The 16,437-nt window shown below is 38.3% G+C and overlaps 1 protein-coding gene across 2 annotated transcripts in view; it reads right to left on the reverse strand.

The window, feature by feature from the left end:
• The window catches only part of KPNA1 (karyopherin subunit alpha 1), a 50,343-nt gene that overhangs the window by 3,844 nt on the left and 30,062 nt on the right, over positions 1-16,437 (reverse strand). For both annotated transcript variants that reach the window (XM_077781250.2, XM_085591936.1), the window contains exons 10-13: positions 16,060-16,138; positions 13,682-13,807; positions 1,025-1,152; positions 95-273 (exon numbers count right to left, since the gene is read on the reverse strand). In XM_077781250.2, coding sequence (XP_077637376.1) covers positions 95-273; positions 1,025-1,152; positions 13,682-13,807; positions 16,060-16,138 — 512 coding nt within the window. The remainder of the gene's footprint in view (positions 1-94; positions 274-1,024; positions 1,153-13,681; positions 13,808-16,059; positions 16,139-16,437) is intronic.

The raw sequence follows: 16,437 nt of genomic DNA on the forward strand, positions 1-16,437 counted from the left end.
CAGTGATAAGGGAACAAAACTGGGCCTGCTGAGACGCCAATGAGTTTGTGACCATTTCTGTAATCCCCGATTTCCCCAGGTGTTTTGCTCATACCATACGCTTCTTCAATAAGAGCGCAGTAAGGATTAATGCCAGTGCCGCTGCGTTTGGATTCCTGCTCTCCAAGCCTCAGGATGTTCTCCAGTCCATTCAGTGCTACTTGCACAATCTTGGAATCCATTACTGTAAGGAGGTCACAGAGTGGTTTGATGCATCCCAGTTCTACTAAATACCTGAAAAACATCACATGGAACCCAGTAAATTGTCTGCAAAATTGTAATTAGTGTAGCTATTTAAGCACTTAGTATGAAGGTCAAACAAATCAAAACTATCAGATAAAGTACCAACTTGACTGGAAAAATTAGAGAAATTAAAGATATCTATTTCTATCCAGTCAATTCTTCTGAAACAATGACAATACCTTTAAAATCCCTTCTCTGTCTCACCTCTCTCCCTATAGCTACGAAATAACAACTTTTTTTTAGTACCATAAACTATATTTCTGTAATGGTAACTTATAAATATTTTCTATAAAGAGCAATTATATTAATTTAACATGCTTTCAAGTATTTTTTTTTATTTTATACAAAACTGCATTTAAGCATCATGTACAGGTATAAGCTAAAGGAGATGCATATGATGCCATTGTCCAAGGGGCTTAGCTATTTCTCTCCAGACTGTTACTGTACTCTGCTATACTCTACACCCCTCAGAAGTTAGCTTAAAAGCTGCCTTTCATTTTTTTTCACATAAGACAAATGGTTCAATTATGTAAGTAAGTATTACAGCTGAAATACTTTTATGTACTTTTTTAATACTTCTCCCTAAAGGAATGAAAGGCTCATTCATAACAAGGACATGGTCTCTCTGGATACAGCACTGAAAGCATAGTGAAAGCTTTTTCAGTTTCTAGGCTGATGGTTTGTTTTCTTACACAAACACTAACTCAGTCTATTACATGGAAAGATTTAAACTGTTTCGTACTTGATCTGCTCGGCAGAGCCTCCCGATGTCGCGTTTGTGATTGCCCAAGCAGCTTCCTTCCTTGTCCGAAACTCAGCCGTTTGCAAAATATTTATGAGAGCTGGGAAGATATGGGCATCTATGACTGTCTGCAAAAAGAAATTACATAGCAGGGTCATCATAAAAATTAGAAATAACTTCTTTGTCCTCAGTTAGTTAATGTCCATGCCCAGCACAACACATTAAACTATGAAATGTCATTTTATCAAACATCAAAACTGATTACTAAGTTTTCAGGTTTACAGTCAAAACCTTAGTTATTGCTGTGGTCTGTTTTTACTCTAAATGAATTCAAAACACATTCAGACTCAAATGACTGCCATATCTAATGAGTTACTTAATCATATCCTGACAGCAAAAGAATGTCACAGTTCCCTTATTTTTCCAGGTAGTAAACCTCTCAGCTTTTAAGTCAGTAAACCATAAAGTCATTAAGATCCCCTAAACTTCATAGGCCTGTGTGCCATAATACATTTCCAGTGTGCAAGACAACAGAACAAAGTTGCTCATGGAAGAACTCAAAACAAGCAACCATCTGATGAAAAGACAAAGCACTGATACTTTGGCAGTAGGGTTCTCTGCTTAGCTCAACAAAGTGATAGAAATCAAATGAATATTTGGGCAGCAACTTTAAGTTTCTGGTAACTCCTTCTGAAAACAGCCTTTTGCAATAAGATTAAAATTAAAACAGTTTTGTTACATACCTGTGACAAGGATTTGAAACACTTTGATAAGGATCACTCAAACAAGCAAGATCTCAGGATTACTTTTTTAATCTACCACTTTACAAGCATAAATCATCACAGAACTAACAAAGAGAAATCCAGAAAAGCCAAAAAGATCCTTTGCACAGAGCTCTGTAGACGACAACAGATTACATACAGCAACAAGCTACAGTCAATTCCTAGTGTGAATTCCTGGTGAAAATAAAACCATTATTTGATATTTCTTTTATCCTTCCTGTTTGTCTGGGCATCCACACTGCCTCTGCTTTGTAAATCCATACAGCCTCTCAGTTGCACCAACAGGCTCATGAACACTGTCTCCTATGCCAAAGAATCCACACTTCTGATACAGCAATCTGGGGTCCTCAAGGAACCTGTTACTTCCACCATGCCATGTTGTATTACATTTGTACATTGCCAACAATATTTCAAAAAGTGTCCTTTAACTGAAATTTTAGAACATGACAGTTAAAAGTGAGAAATCATAAACAGGAGTCACCTATTTTTAAAAAACAGGAATGATAAAAGGAAGTATCTTAAAAAGAGATGCATTTCACCTTCTCACATATTTTACTGAAAAAAACACAATTAATTTGTGAAATTACCACTGTAGGGTATTTGGAACATGAGAGCATCTGCTTCATTAAGGTTATCAGATCAAGAACCTTTCCAGCTCAAAGGCAGATATAAATAACAGGAAAGTAATAAATAAAACACAAAGTGACACAAACCTGATAGACAAGGGATAAGGAAACAATCACAAAGAAGAAAAGGTTCCACTCACTAATTAATAGGTCATTAAGAAACTACAGGCAGAGAGCCAGCCTGAACTTTGTAACTGATGACAGGGACAAGTGGAACTGTGCGAAACTTAGGAACAAATATTTTCTTAACTATTTAAGACAATTTAAGACAACAATTTAACTATTAACACATAACCCCTCTCTCTCTCCCACCTGAGCACTGTAAAGATTAGGTGCTAGCAACTGAGCACAACGCACTTTGGGCCAGGAATTGGACCAGACCCTCAGGAGAACCTCTTGTGCCTGTGGGGCCAGCAGCTACAGTGGGTGGGGGTGTCTCAGCAGCAAAACAGGCCCTGAAACCAGGTCCTATAAAATGTGAATTTGGGGTCAGCAACTAGTGTCAGGTCTTGGATGAAAGGGTCACCCACAACTGGAGCACACGAAGGTCTCAGCATCAACCTGGGGCAGGATCCCAGCCCATAGGGCCCATGTGCCTGGATACCAGTTACTAGAGGGACTGGAGCAAAGTTTAATGAAAATCACAGCACTTCAGCTGCAAAGGAACAGCAGGTCACAGAACCCATTTGCCTGGGCACCTGCCATGTGTGGTGGGGGAATTTATGTTATCCCCAAAAGCAGTGGTGGGTATGGAAGATCACAGTGCACTCAGATTGCTGGCAAACTGGGCAGCAACTGGGAGGTCCAGGATCCAGGCATGGACAGAGGGCTTGTGCTGATGTTCAGTGGGTCTGCAAGCATGGAGATGCCCAAGACAAATGTGTTCATCTGTTTGCCAGTGAGAATCAAAGTGAACCAGCCAGTGAGTAGAACCCAAGCACAGGGAGTTAAGAGAGCTCCGGATGCAGCCATGGACAGCAGCTGAGCACACAACCCACACTGGTACTTGAGATGTCTGTGATTCTGCACCTAGTGAGTGAGACTGTAAGTTGTTTGTTTTTTTTTTCTCCAGCGAACTTCAGTCCTCATCAGATGGAGAGGAGAAAGGGGACTTGTCAGTCTGCACTTTGCTTTATGAGTCCAGATAATTCTATACAAGGGTGTTGTTGAGGCAGAAGCCATCAGAAGAACAACGTGTTCAAGCACTGCCTACTGAAAGATCTTGATATAGATCTAGGATAGGGGTATTTGAGGGCATTAGGATTATACTATTGTGGCAAAAAACAAGTCAAAAAAATCTCATTATCACTTCTTAAATCCTCTCCTCAAAACAATCCTTTTAAAGGAGATTAATTTCCTTAGAAAGTGTCTTCTTAAAACCAACGTCTATAATAAATACTAAAATCAGAGTATGTTACATGATAGTGTGCAACTACATCAGCACATCTTATCTGACAGGCAGTAACTAACACTTGAGTCTTCTTACTGCCAAAAAAACCTGTTACCTTAAAATGTTTCAACTTCAAACTTGTAAATAATAAGACAATTTCAGAATAAAGGGAACTAGCAACAAGAGGGCAATTAAATGGGAGAAACACAAAAGATTGTTACTGTTTTTCTTCAGGCACAATCAACTTTGAACTCTTTGCTTCAGTGCTTGGATGCTTTAGTTCAGTGGGTAAAATTACTCTTCTTAAGACTGGAGAAATACACACTTGAACCTTCTCAGAAAGAACCGAATCCAGATCTCACATCTCTTGGCCGAGTGCTCTTATTTCTATTTCTACTGCATAAAAGGCTATGAGGCCCTTGCTTCATTTCTGCTTTACAATGAAATTGTCCATCTTTACCCAAGCAGAACAAGTAAAAGCACGACAATGCATCACAGCCTCTCATAAGGCACTTCTCTGAAAGAGACTGACTCAAGAGAAATGATTACCAGTCAGTATACTTTTATGTTTTCTACTGCCTGACAGGCAACATAAGTGTTGCCATCTCACCCTAGCATGAGTCTTAGTGAAAGGTTCTCAATTCTCTCTCTGTAACACAGACACACTTTTCCACTAGCACTCTCTCAAACAGTTGAAACTCTCAAAGCTCAGGTTTGTTAAAAAAAACCCCACCATTAACTAGGTGAGAAAATGGTCTGCTTTAACCTTAATATCTTCACTAGATTTCAAAAGTCTAGTTAAGCTCAGCAAGGGAGGAAACAATAAAGTACCAACACAGAGCAAGTGCTAAGCAGAATCTATTATTTACACCCTATGACTTGTAGCCTGCCCACAGCAGTTACTCTTGAAAACACATTAGAATGCCTAAGGATTCCCATTTCTTTGATATTTTATGTGGAAACAACAGTTACTGTGCAAATAGGCCATGTTTCCCTTTCAGGTAAATTTCTTTTAAGTGATAAAAATAGTAAATGCTAAAACAGAATTTGATTTAGTTTTTTTTGGTAGTTTTTTTGAGAAAAGCAAGCCCCATGCAGAGCAAAACACTAAAGAACTGTAGCAGCATGAGGCACATAAAACTTCTAAGGACTCAGACTTGCATAATTCAAATTATTTTACTTTTTTAGCATTCCTATACTGTGTGTGCCTGAAATAGAAGTGTGTTGAAGACTAAAACAGTGTAGTGCATAGAAAATGCTCAAGATAAGTACAGCTTTCAAACAAAAGGAACAGAGCTGAGATTTCAGTTCAACTAGAACTTGAAAAACATTAAATAAATAAAAAGGTTTTAGACTGGTGCTACTAGGCATGGAGGTGCTACCTACAAAATACATTAGAAATCTCTTTTTTGCACAACAGACAATCCAAAGCCCATCCTTTAATACATTAAACTAACACTGAAGTTTTTGTCAAGCTGCATCCATCAGTATTTGTTGGAACTGAACCCCATCTGCAGTTGTAACTACAAGTTTTTCAGAAAACTAAAACTGAATTTTAACTGAAATTGAATTTTAATTGAAATATGAACTTTCAAATTTAATTTGTAATGCTCAGTACCTCAGCAAACCTGATCCTCACTTCTAAAGTGTCAATTTTTCTATGTTTGGTTTGGGGTGTGTATGTTGTTTTGGTTTGGGGTGGTTTTTTTAATAGTTGGTATCCCAGTGGTGTAGTCCTCTAGGAGGGTTGCTTGTCTCTTGGAAATACTCTACCTCTCTTATTTTAATTATGCTTCTTCTCTTCACAGTACTAGATTTTTAAAAAATGAAGCTAGATTACAAAAATTAATTTTCTAAGTATCATTACACCTTCATGGATGTTTACCCTAAATATGTTGTAGTCATTGTTAGGGAGGTCTTCAGCCATATTAAATTCATATTTTGAGCTCGTCAATACCCTGTGAGAATCTGCTTCTCCTGCTTTGGGTTCCCACACCTAAATCACTTGTGATATGCAAACACACACACACATTTAGTGTGCATGTGCTGGCATCACATGTCTACATACCATTCATCACATAAATGTGAAAGCAAACAAGCCTTAGACTGTGATTTTTTTCCCTGCTCCTGCAAGCTCTCTCATTACCTTTAATGAATCAAAATTACAGCCACCATAAAAATTGGCAGCTGCAAATACAGCCCCACTGCTATGACCTCCCCCTCCTGGCTGGAAATGCTAGTTCACAGAAGCTTCTCAGGGACTTCTTTTCCAGTTACGCTGTTTATTTATTCAATTTACAACTGCTTCATAAATAAGTTAGCAAATATTTGTAAGCCGAAACTCCTTCACACTATGGCATGGGTACAAAAAACACTGCCTTTCTAGAGTGAGAGGGAAGCATTCATATCTCACTTCTAATGAACCTTTATGTTGTTGACACAGACACCTAAGCCTATATCCTCCGAACTGTGTATGAAGCTAATTTCTAGCCAGTTTACACAAGGCTTTTATTGCCATCATGAAGAATCTACCGTACAACGCACGTGAGCACCTTGTTGAGCTCTCTCCTTCTTTTAAAGTCAGTCAATCCTAAAAAAACCAAAACACGGAAAGAAGAAGCCAAACAGACCAACCAGCCTCCCAAAGGCAGTAACACATCACTGACTGCTGTGGGTTTCAGACAGAATAAAGAAATTAAAGGCATTCTAGCTCTGCTGCCCTCAATGTGGTAAAAGGTATGCAGAAACCTGCAAGCAGATTTTGTACTTAAACACAAAGTCAAACCTGAAAGAGATTCTTTGACTTTCACTAGTCTGCAAACTAATATGACCTTGTCAGCAATGCCATATTTTCCTCTTAATGGATATACCTTTTAAAGTTCTACTACCAAAACAGCATGTTAAGATTCTTAGGTTACTTATGCAAACTATGACATAAACTAAATACACTTTATATTTAAGGTAAGTTGATGCCTGTATAAACCACAGCTCTGTATGAATCATGTAACTTCTTTTCCATGTCCCCAGCACTACTTTTGGAGTGGTCCCCAGTGGTCCTTTTGGAGAAGAGCCTCTGACAACTCTGAGCTTGTAACTTTTGTAAAGCTTGTAACCACATTTTGTAAAAAATGCATTTCATTCCAGAGTTTTTAAAACTGGCACGCAATATATAATTTGCTACATTTGTCCATATCACTCTTTTGCAAGGTTAAGAAACTCTAGAGGAGGAAAAATATGCCACAGATCCTGTTGCTACCATGCCTATCCATACTCTGACTTCCAGATGTTCTTGTAAACATTTAAGGTATGTTAGAAAAGAAGTGAGAAGTTTCTTAACCTGTCAAGAGCAGAGAACTCCTATGATGTCTTCACTGTCAGACATGGAAGACTGTGTCTGATGTACTACCCTCCATAGCTTTTCAACAGGTAACGAAGTTAAGACACAGAACATTTTCTGAGTTATGTGATAGCCTTTCATACCCTTCAGAAGGGTCGACAGTCAGGATTAAGCTTCAGCTGTGCAGTTCTTCTGACTCCCAGGAAGATGTAGTTCCCCTTCTCCCTGACTGGGGAAGCTATCCACTGAAGTACAGCAAAGCTGTATACAAACTAGGAAATTAACAAACAAAAACTATACTTAGTGACAATCACGACTGCATCAGGATATACACCTCCACCCCAAACCTTGAAAGCACAGAAATAAAGAGGGGAAAGACTGCTGCATTCCACCACACTTTTCTGTTGCCTAGGCACTGTTGATAACACACTCTGAAAGGCTTTCACTTCCACCTTTGGTGGGGAAAAAAACCCAAACCTCCTGTGCTTTAGTAACAGCCACCAAAGAAAGTTCAGCACGCACTTTCACACATTTCATGCATGTTAATTTACATTGCCTTAACACTAGAAAGAGTTTACTTCATTGTGTTGGAGTGCAAATCTAACAGTGATAGGCTGCTGCCTTATCTTTTAGAAATGGCAATGAAAGCCTTTGGAGTGTGCTACCAAACAGCATCATAGGCAGTATGAAAGTGGAGATGAATATAAAAGTCCTTCCCTCTGACTTTATATTTCTATACTTTACAGTGGGTAGATGGAGGGAGTGTAACCCAATGCAATCTTAGACAACACTAAATATAGTTCTGTCTGTTAATACTGCTTAGGTAAAATACCTCTTAGATTCAACAAAATATTTTAATGTCTTCTTGGTGTGCAGAAAGGATTGCTCGATTATGGCTTTAGCACTACCCAAAGTTCCATAGAATTGTAACATCCCAATTGTTCTGAAGCAACAATCCACTATATTAGATCAGCTGGTAACTTGCAAAAATGTGGGTTACTATGCCAAGCAGACATGAAAAAAATTACCATGTGCTAAAATAATTCTTGTCTGATTTTTGGCTAGAGATTCTGCACATTCAAAATCCAGTAAACATCACAGAGAGCAGAACAGATCTACTCCAGTTTATGACCTCTAGTAGCAACTACTGAGCAATTTAGAGGGACTGGGAAGAATGGAGAATATATAATTTAATTTAGAGCTGCATTTAATATCTTAGAATTCCTTCTGTAAGACATTACTTCTCGAGAACTGGTTGTCCTTAATTCACCACAATGTGAATTTAATGTAGAGAAAGAAAAAAAACCTACCTCAACTCACAGATGAAACAGGTTCACCCATGAACTTAATTAAATCAAGTATTCACCCCAGATGGGAATTGTCCTTTATCATCAAAGCAATTAAAAACAGACTACATTTTTATTCACTGTTTTAGCGTATGACCATCTTCAAGAAACATTTTACCAAACAGCATTTTTCAACTTCAGAAATCCTTTTTTACCAAGTGCTTTTCAGCTCAAATGTTTACAATTATTTTGCCATGAAATAGGAGTTGTCTGAAGTAATACCTCAAAGGCATTTTTTAAGAAATGCAGACTTATCAGCTCTGGAGCTGAAAGTAGACTTCATCACACCTTGTATCTCACACAACAGTCTCTAGCTTGAGACTAAAAACTAAAGAATCAAGGGTCTTTCTGGAACTTGTTACACATCTCTGATGAGACTTTCCTTTCAACACAAGGCAATCATTGCCATCAATCTGCAATTGCCAATTTTAGTTCCAAGAAACACTGACTTTGAGCTCTCCAATCAAGCATGTTGTAAGCATTCTCCACTGTGCTTTACTTCACAGCTTTCTCTAATGATCCATTTTCTGCAGTTCCAAAAATCAAGGCCTCATGATGGACACAATTTGCAGTATGTCATCATTAAGAGGATAGTTATATCCTGCTTACAATCAGAAACACTGGTTTTAATTTAATTTTTGTAACTGTCAGTAAAGGGTATGCACTTAGGGCAGTCATTTTTTCACTACAGAGCAAGTGTGTGCTTGCAGTTTGAAGGCAGATCAATTACTCTGAATGGGGCCTGAGGGACTCTTAAATTAAACACAGCTTTCACCTTCAAGAAGATGCTTCTTACATTCTTTTTCCCTGGACTTGCATAATACATCAACACACTTCTAACTTTGTCTGTGACATATCCTAAGGCAGCTGCTTTTAAACTGGATTCTTTTAAATCCACATGTATTCTTGTGATTTGTTTGACACTGTTTTCTTCTTGATACAAGACTCCTGAGAAAGAGAGCTTCTGTGCACATAATCCCAAGTATTCTTCTATGGAGAGTTAAAGGGCTTTTTTTGCACTTTTTAAAGAGTCGCTGCTAGAAATGAAGATGCAATACTAATGGCTTAAAGCATTAATTTCCCTCTCCCTTCTGACCTCACCTTTTCAAGTCACCATGCAATTCTTATCTGATCTCAATAGAAAGGCAGCTGATCAGTGATAAAATACCTCAAAACATTTAAAAACTTCTAAACACACACATGCATAGACTAATGATTTTGTTCAGGTAGATTAGGCAAATTCTGTTTTAACAAAGGAGAGGTTATTTTATCCTTACTCATTTTCAAACAAAGACGTTGCTAACAGTTTAGAAGACCAAAGATTTCCAGGGATACAGATAAGACTCTTCAGCTAAAGCCTCACTTGTGCCTGAGGAGTGAATACCAGGTGTAAGAGTACTGTGCAGTCAAGGACAGGCATCTACTCCTTCACAATGTGGTTACAGTGAATACTTAGAAAGACGTTACAGAAGCAAATAGACTACTGAAATAGCTTCTGGTGCACTAGAATTCAAGTTACCTCTAGGACTCTTCATTAACCGTATCTTCAGTAGATAACGAATATGAAAAAAAGAGATCCCAAAGTTTTGAAAAAGATGTTTTAACAACAAACTATTTTCCACTGTCACTTCTGATAAGTCTTTATGAAATGACTTGTATAGGTATCTGGCTTTCTAAAGCTCTTCTCAAGTTTGGAACATCCTGAAGTAACCCTCCAACAGACTTGAGAAAAAACACAAACTTAAGACAACGTATTTGGTTGCACTGTAGACTTTCCAGAAAAAGCAGAAATGCCCTACTAGAGAGAAAATACTGTATTTCAAAAGTGGGTGTTGAAGGGAGAAAGAGCAAAAAAAGAAGAAGAAACACAAGAAATAAAAAGGCAAAAACATTTTTACTTTGGTACCAGCAGCAGTAACTACCTTCTGGGCACTGCTACTTGCACAGCAATTACAATTGCTGATGTGGGAAAAAAAAAACAGTGGTACAGTTGCTGATTTTACACAGCACTTTTTGTTAGAAATTCAGCTAATCCACAGATTAACACATAAGCCACAATAAAAGCAGAATCAAAATTCTTGGAGCTCCACCAAGGTTAGATTGAGTGACCATATCGTACCCTCTATCTGACAAAAAGCATGACCTCCAGCAGTAAAAACAAAATCCTGACTGAGAAAGCCAGAGCAAATACCACTGTAGAGGGTTTCTTTCCTCACAATCCCACTTCTATCTTAGTCACATCTTTACATCAAACAAGAAGGACCTATAGAGCTTTCCACCTTTCTAAGTTTTTGGGTTTTGCTTACTCATTTCCTAACATAAGGATCTCTGAATATTAGATGAGCACTCGCTCTCATTTTCAGGAATTTCAGGTATCTTAGCAAAGACTGAAGTATTTTTCATAAAGGTATTAACTTTATTTCCTATGCCTTCTGAGATGAAGCTCTCACTGAAGATATTAAAGCTTTATGCTTGCCTCTTGAGCAGCTGAATGTTCTTTTTAAGGGAGAATGCAAACTGAAAATTTTCCAATTTACCTGCAAAGGGTATAATACACTTACTCCTCAGGAAAAAAAAATGCAGACTTTTCATAGTCTTGTGCAAGTTTTCTGCAAAAAGAGAAGTAAATCCACCCCATAAGTGAAGAGGGTTAACCACTTCATGCTAATTCTGATCATACAGTATGAGTAATCTACTGTCACCATTGTCAGAGCAGAAATCAGGCTGCCTTCCAAGGAAAACAGAGGCAACAAGTACGCCTTGGCTACTTTTGCCAATATATTAAGAGATTTGGTTCATTTTCTGTGTAAATATTGTTTCTTCCAGGTTACTAATGTGTAAGACAAATATTTCCAGAGTCTAATATTTCTGACATTTACTGCCATTCCTCAAAGAATAAATGTCTCCAACCAGACTTTCATGCACCCTCTGCAATCTCTGAAAATACTTTATATACCCAATAAGGGAAAAAGGAATTGAAAAAGAACCTCAGAACTAAATTAGATTTACATGAGACTGTTATTTAACTGCCTTGATAGAAACACTTGTATTTATCAGATAATGCCAGGTTTCAGGGCCAGGTTGGATAAGGCCACGGGCAACCCGATCTAGTGAATGGCATCCCTGCCCATGGCAGGGGGGCTGAAACTAGATGATATTTAAGGTCCTTTCCAAACCAAGCCTTCATTATTCTATCATTCACTACAATCTCTTTTTCCAACATTTCTGCAAAAGACAAGGAATGAGGCAATGTTCTTTGTATTGTGTTCGCATGGCAAGGTTTTGGCAGCAGTGGGGGGAGCTACAGGACCAGCTTCTGAGAGAATATGCCAGAATCTCCCCCATGTCTGACAGAGCCAATGCCAGCTGGCTCCAAGATGGACCTGCAACCAAGGGCTGAGCCCACCAGAAACAGTGACAGCAGCTCTGTGATAACTCATTTAAGAAAGGGAAAATAATACTGGGCAAAAGTAATGGCAGCCAGAGAAGAGAGGAGTGAGAATATGTGAGAGAATCAGCCCTGCAGACACCAAGGTCAGTGCAGAAGGAAGGGCAGAAGGTGCTCCAGGTGCCAGAGCACAGGTTCCCCTGCAGCTCCATGGTGAGGCAGGATACCCTCCTGCAGCCCATAGAAGTCCATGGGGGAGCAGAGATCCACCTGCAGCCCATGGAGGACCCCAGAACACGTGGATGCCTCATGGAGGCTGTGACCCCATGGGAAGCCCACACTGGAGCAGAGTCCTGGTAGGACTTGTGGCCCCTTGGAGAGAGAAGCCCGCACTGGAGCAGGTTTGCTGGTGGGACTGGTGATGCCAGAAGGGACCCATGCTGGACCAGCCAGTTTCTGAAGGACTGTCTCTCCTGGGAGGGACCCCATGCTGGAGCATGGGCAAAGGACTTCCCTCCTTGAGGAGGAAGCAGCAGCAGCAGAAACAACTTGTGAAGAACTGAGTGTATTCTGCACTGCCAAGGAGAGGAGGAAAAGAATTAGGGATAAAGTCCAGAAACAAGGGAGGGGTGGGGGAAAGGTGCTTTTTAAGATTAGTTTTACTTCTCATTATCCCACTCTGATCTTGATTGGTAATAAATTCTATTGATTTCTCAAGTTGAGTCTGGATTTGCCTATGGCAGTAATTGGTAAGTGACCTCTCCCTGACCTTAACATCAATGAAACATCCCTTGTATTTTCTCTCCCCTGACCAGTTGAACAGAGTCACAGAGCAGCTTTGGGGGGGATCCCTGACACCCCACCAGGTCAAACCACATCCCTGAAAGACAAGCAAAAAATTCCCTAGTACAATTGCTCTTGAACAAAACTCCATATTCAGGGAAAACAAAATATATTGAGCTGTTTCTTCTTCATCTAGCCAAAGACTTTTCTCTGGGGAAAAGATATTCCATCTCTCATTTATACCACCTGGAGATGAGTCCTGGGAATTCTTCCTGACAGCTGTCAATCAGTCCAGACTCAGAACAACAATTTGATCTTTTGAAGTCTAATTGTAATGACAGACATAAGGGAATGGGACTCAGCTTCTGTGTGCTACCACTTAATATGAAGGAATTGCAACATTTGGTGTAATCAGAAAGGGCAAATCCCAGGACAACATGTTAGATAGCTTCCATTACTGTTCCATTTTATAAACAGCAAAGTTAGATGTGGCTAAGTACACATGCCTACAACAGGGCACTACAAGTCCCATTTATGAAAAATTATAAAAGGAATTATAAGAAAATATAAACAGAAATAAAGTACTTTTAAATGTATGTCCGTGTCTGATGGTGAAACCAAGAAATAAGTGAAATTATTTGATTCTCAAAGTTTGTAGCCTATTCTTTTCATACTTGAGAATTTCTGTATCTTAAGTGTCTGTCAAAAGTACAAAGCAAATTATTTAAGACAAAATTTTCTTGAACTTAGCCATGTTTTGGCATCTTCTGCCATGACTGTCTTCCCCCCTTATAATGTGTAGAGGATTAGAAAATTAAATCATTTGAGTTTGGAGATGACTAGGCCCTTGAAATATTCTAATTACACACAGTAATATACTTCTTGTATGTAATTATGTATCAGTGACAATGCATACACAAAAATATGCACTTTATGCACAAAAATTCACTTATGTTCCTTCTAGTCTGCAGAACAAAGATTCCTGATCATAGCTGAACAGCTTACCTGGATCTGGGCTTTGTTTCCAGCTGTTATATTAGATATTGTCCAGCATGCTTCCTTTTTGATAGATTCTTTTGGGCTGCTTAGCAAGTGCAGCAAACTCTGCAGAGCTGAACAATTCAGAATTACCTGAATACAACAGAAAAAAAAAAAAAAAAAAAAAAAAAAAAAAAAAAACACACCATAGAAGAAATTTAGGATAAAGAATCACAGGAATAAGGAGTACAATGTCTTGAAAATATAAAAAGCATACATCATTAGAGGATCATAGAGGTATTTAACAAAAAAAAAAAAACACCACTCAATATACACTAAAAAAAGTAAAAAAAAAAAAAAAAAACCAAACAAACAAAAAAAAACCAGCAAGAATTAAGAAATAAATGTTTGCAGGAACTAAAGAGCAAAACTACCATGTCTTTCAGGTGAGAGATTAAATGTTCATAATGATTTCAGTGTGATCCGAAAACAAGAAGATACTAAGTACATTATGACCAAACAAAAATTAAATTATGGTATTTTCCTGTATTTTTGTACAACTGTAAGCGCCAACTACTTCCATTTCCACATCTGCTGGCACTGTGGTGCAGAGTGTGACCAGTGTCGTATGCAGTAACATTATGAATTGACAATTCTTATTTTAAAAATTCCAAAAATTGCAAAACTCTGCAATTTTACAGTGCAGAAAAATTGCAACATTTCCTTTTCCTAAATGACTGAAATACAGCAGAAAATGCCCCAGAACTTGGATGTTACAAGACAGCCCCCTTGATTACTGCACACATCATAGTGAAAGATTTTTTTGACTGTCTAAAATAGCACAACATGATTCAAAAAATGAAAAATTAACAATCTTTTTTTTTTTAAATTCAATTCTAACTTTCCTAACTTCTAAGAATGAAGCCAAAAATTGGGAGAGTATACAAAGAAGCACAGCAGTTTTGCCTTGGGTGGCAAAAGCAGCACCTTGGAAAGAACAGTGTGGTACAGAATTTTATGAGAAATACTCCAGTCAAGCTGAATCACGGTCATGACTTCTGATCATGGAATCTGAGGACTTAATTCCCTTTCTTGCATTCCCCCTGCTCCATATTCTTAAAATCTTTGTACTCCCCACTAAGATTAAAAAAGCAAAGATTATTATTCAGGATTTTATTATGTGTCTGCTGGGTCAATTTTTTTTCCTTCATGCATACTATCTATGGTTTTAGCCATGTTCAAGCACTGCCAATTGTTAGTAGCTGAAAATGAGAAAAAGTAAAAGCAAGTTTGTGCCCCAAGGTTTTACAGAGAACAGTTCTTGAAGAACTATCTTGTATGTTGATGCATATTCAGCAATGTATCAGCTCTCAAAGCTGGGCTCTTCCCTGTGATTACTGATTTTTACATGCATCTTGTATTTTTTAGCATACAGCACAATATACAGGCAGGACTATCAATCAAACTATCCTACCTATACCCTTCTCTAGAATTTTAGGAAAGCTCATGGTATGCTCCTCAAAAAGTCATGCACAACAAAAAATTTAACTATTTTTAAATTAAAATCTAAGATTCATGCAGTATTTAATAACCTGCATTGCATGTGAATTAGTGATCCCTTGTGGTTTTATCTTTAACAAGGTTATGAAATCCCACCTCAGTCATTCTTTATAACTGATCTGTAAAACAAATGCCACTGAAAAAATACAAAAATGCCTCTGCAATTCAGCTACACAAAATATATTGCAACAATCAAAAAATCATGTTATCTTCCTCCTAGGAATAAGATACTGACAGTGCCCTGATGCTGCTAATTCATCTTTAACTCTGATCTCAGAATCACTGAACTACAGAAGCATCCCAGTGACAACGTAGTGCCTCTGAAGCACCAGGTTTCCTGCCTTCCAGTTTAATTCCAATACAGTGGTGGGAGTCACTGCCTCCTACCAATGCTTCTCCAAATAAATGCCCAGACACAGCTACACACCACCCAAAATATGACCAGACACTTGTTTTTCATCGTAATATGACATATTTTCATCATATATATGATAGATTAATCACAGATTGGCAACAGCACTGAATGTGACAGGCCTTTGATGGCACTACCACCGTACATCACTCAGCACAAAATTCAACTTAAGACACCAACTTGATTTAGATAAGCCAAAAAACATCCCACCCTTGAGGGGTGTTGCACAGCTGCACACAAGTCCCAGACACAGCCACGTAAGAACCATCACCAGTTCAAGACTGAACAGAAAAACTGAAAACCATCACATTTTGAAGCAGTTAGTGTCATCAACCTTCAGTTTCAAGCTTCAAAAGGAATAAGAGGAGCTGCTTGTGAACAGGTTACCACAATTAACAGAAACAGTACAACACAAGAAAAAGTCCATCCATACCTGGGTCTGGATATCATCTCCTGTAACGATGTTTCCAACAGCTCGCAAGGCAGGAGATACAACTTTGTAGTCATTGTGCCTAAAATTGACAAAGAAAAATAAAAGTATATTAACCTTCCCATAGCATCTCCAGCTTCACATTCTCAAGGAAGAAACAGCTATCAGCCTGGGGAAAACTTCCCTGATAAATCTGTTTTTCACTATCTAAATAAACATCGATTTTAAACTAATGGTAAACCTTTCTAGGGTTTCTAGACCTTTAGATGTCACTCAGCAGCTCCCATCCTTGGGAGGAAAAAGTAATTATCTTTAACTACAAAATACACTTAATGTAGCACACACAAAGGCCAAGAATGAGACATAAGAACAGGGTTAAAA

Source organism: Lonchura striata, chromosome 1 (assembly GCF_050655825.1).
Source record: "Lonchura striata isolate lonStrDom1 chromosome 1, ASM5065582v1, whole genome shotgun sequence".
Lineage (NCBI taxonomy): Eukaryota > Metazoa > Chordata > Aves > Passeriformes > Estrildidae > Lonchura > Lonchura striata.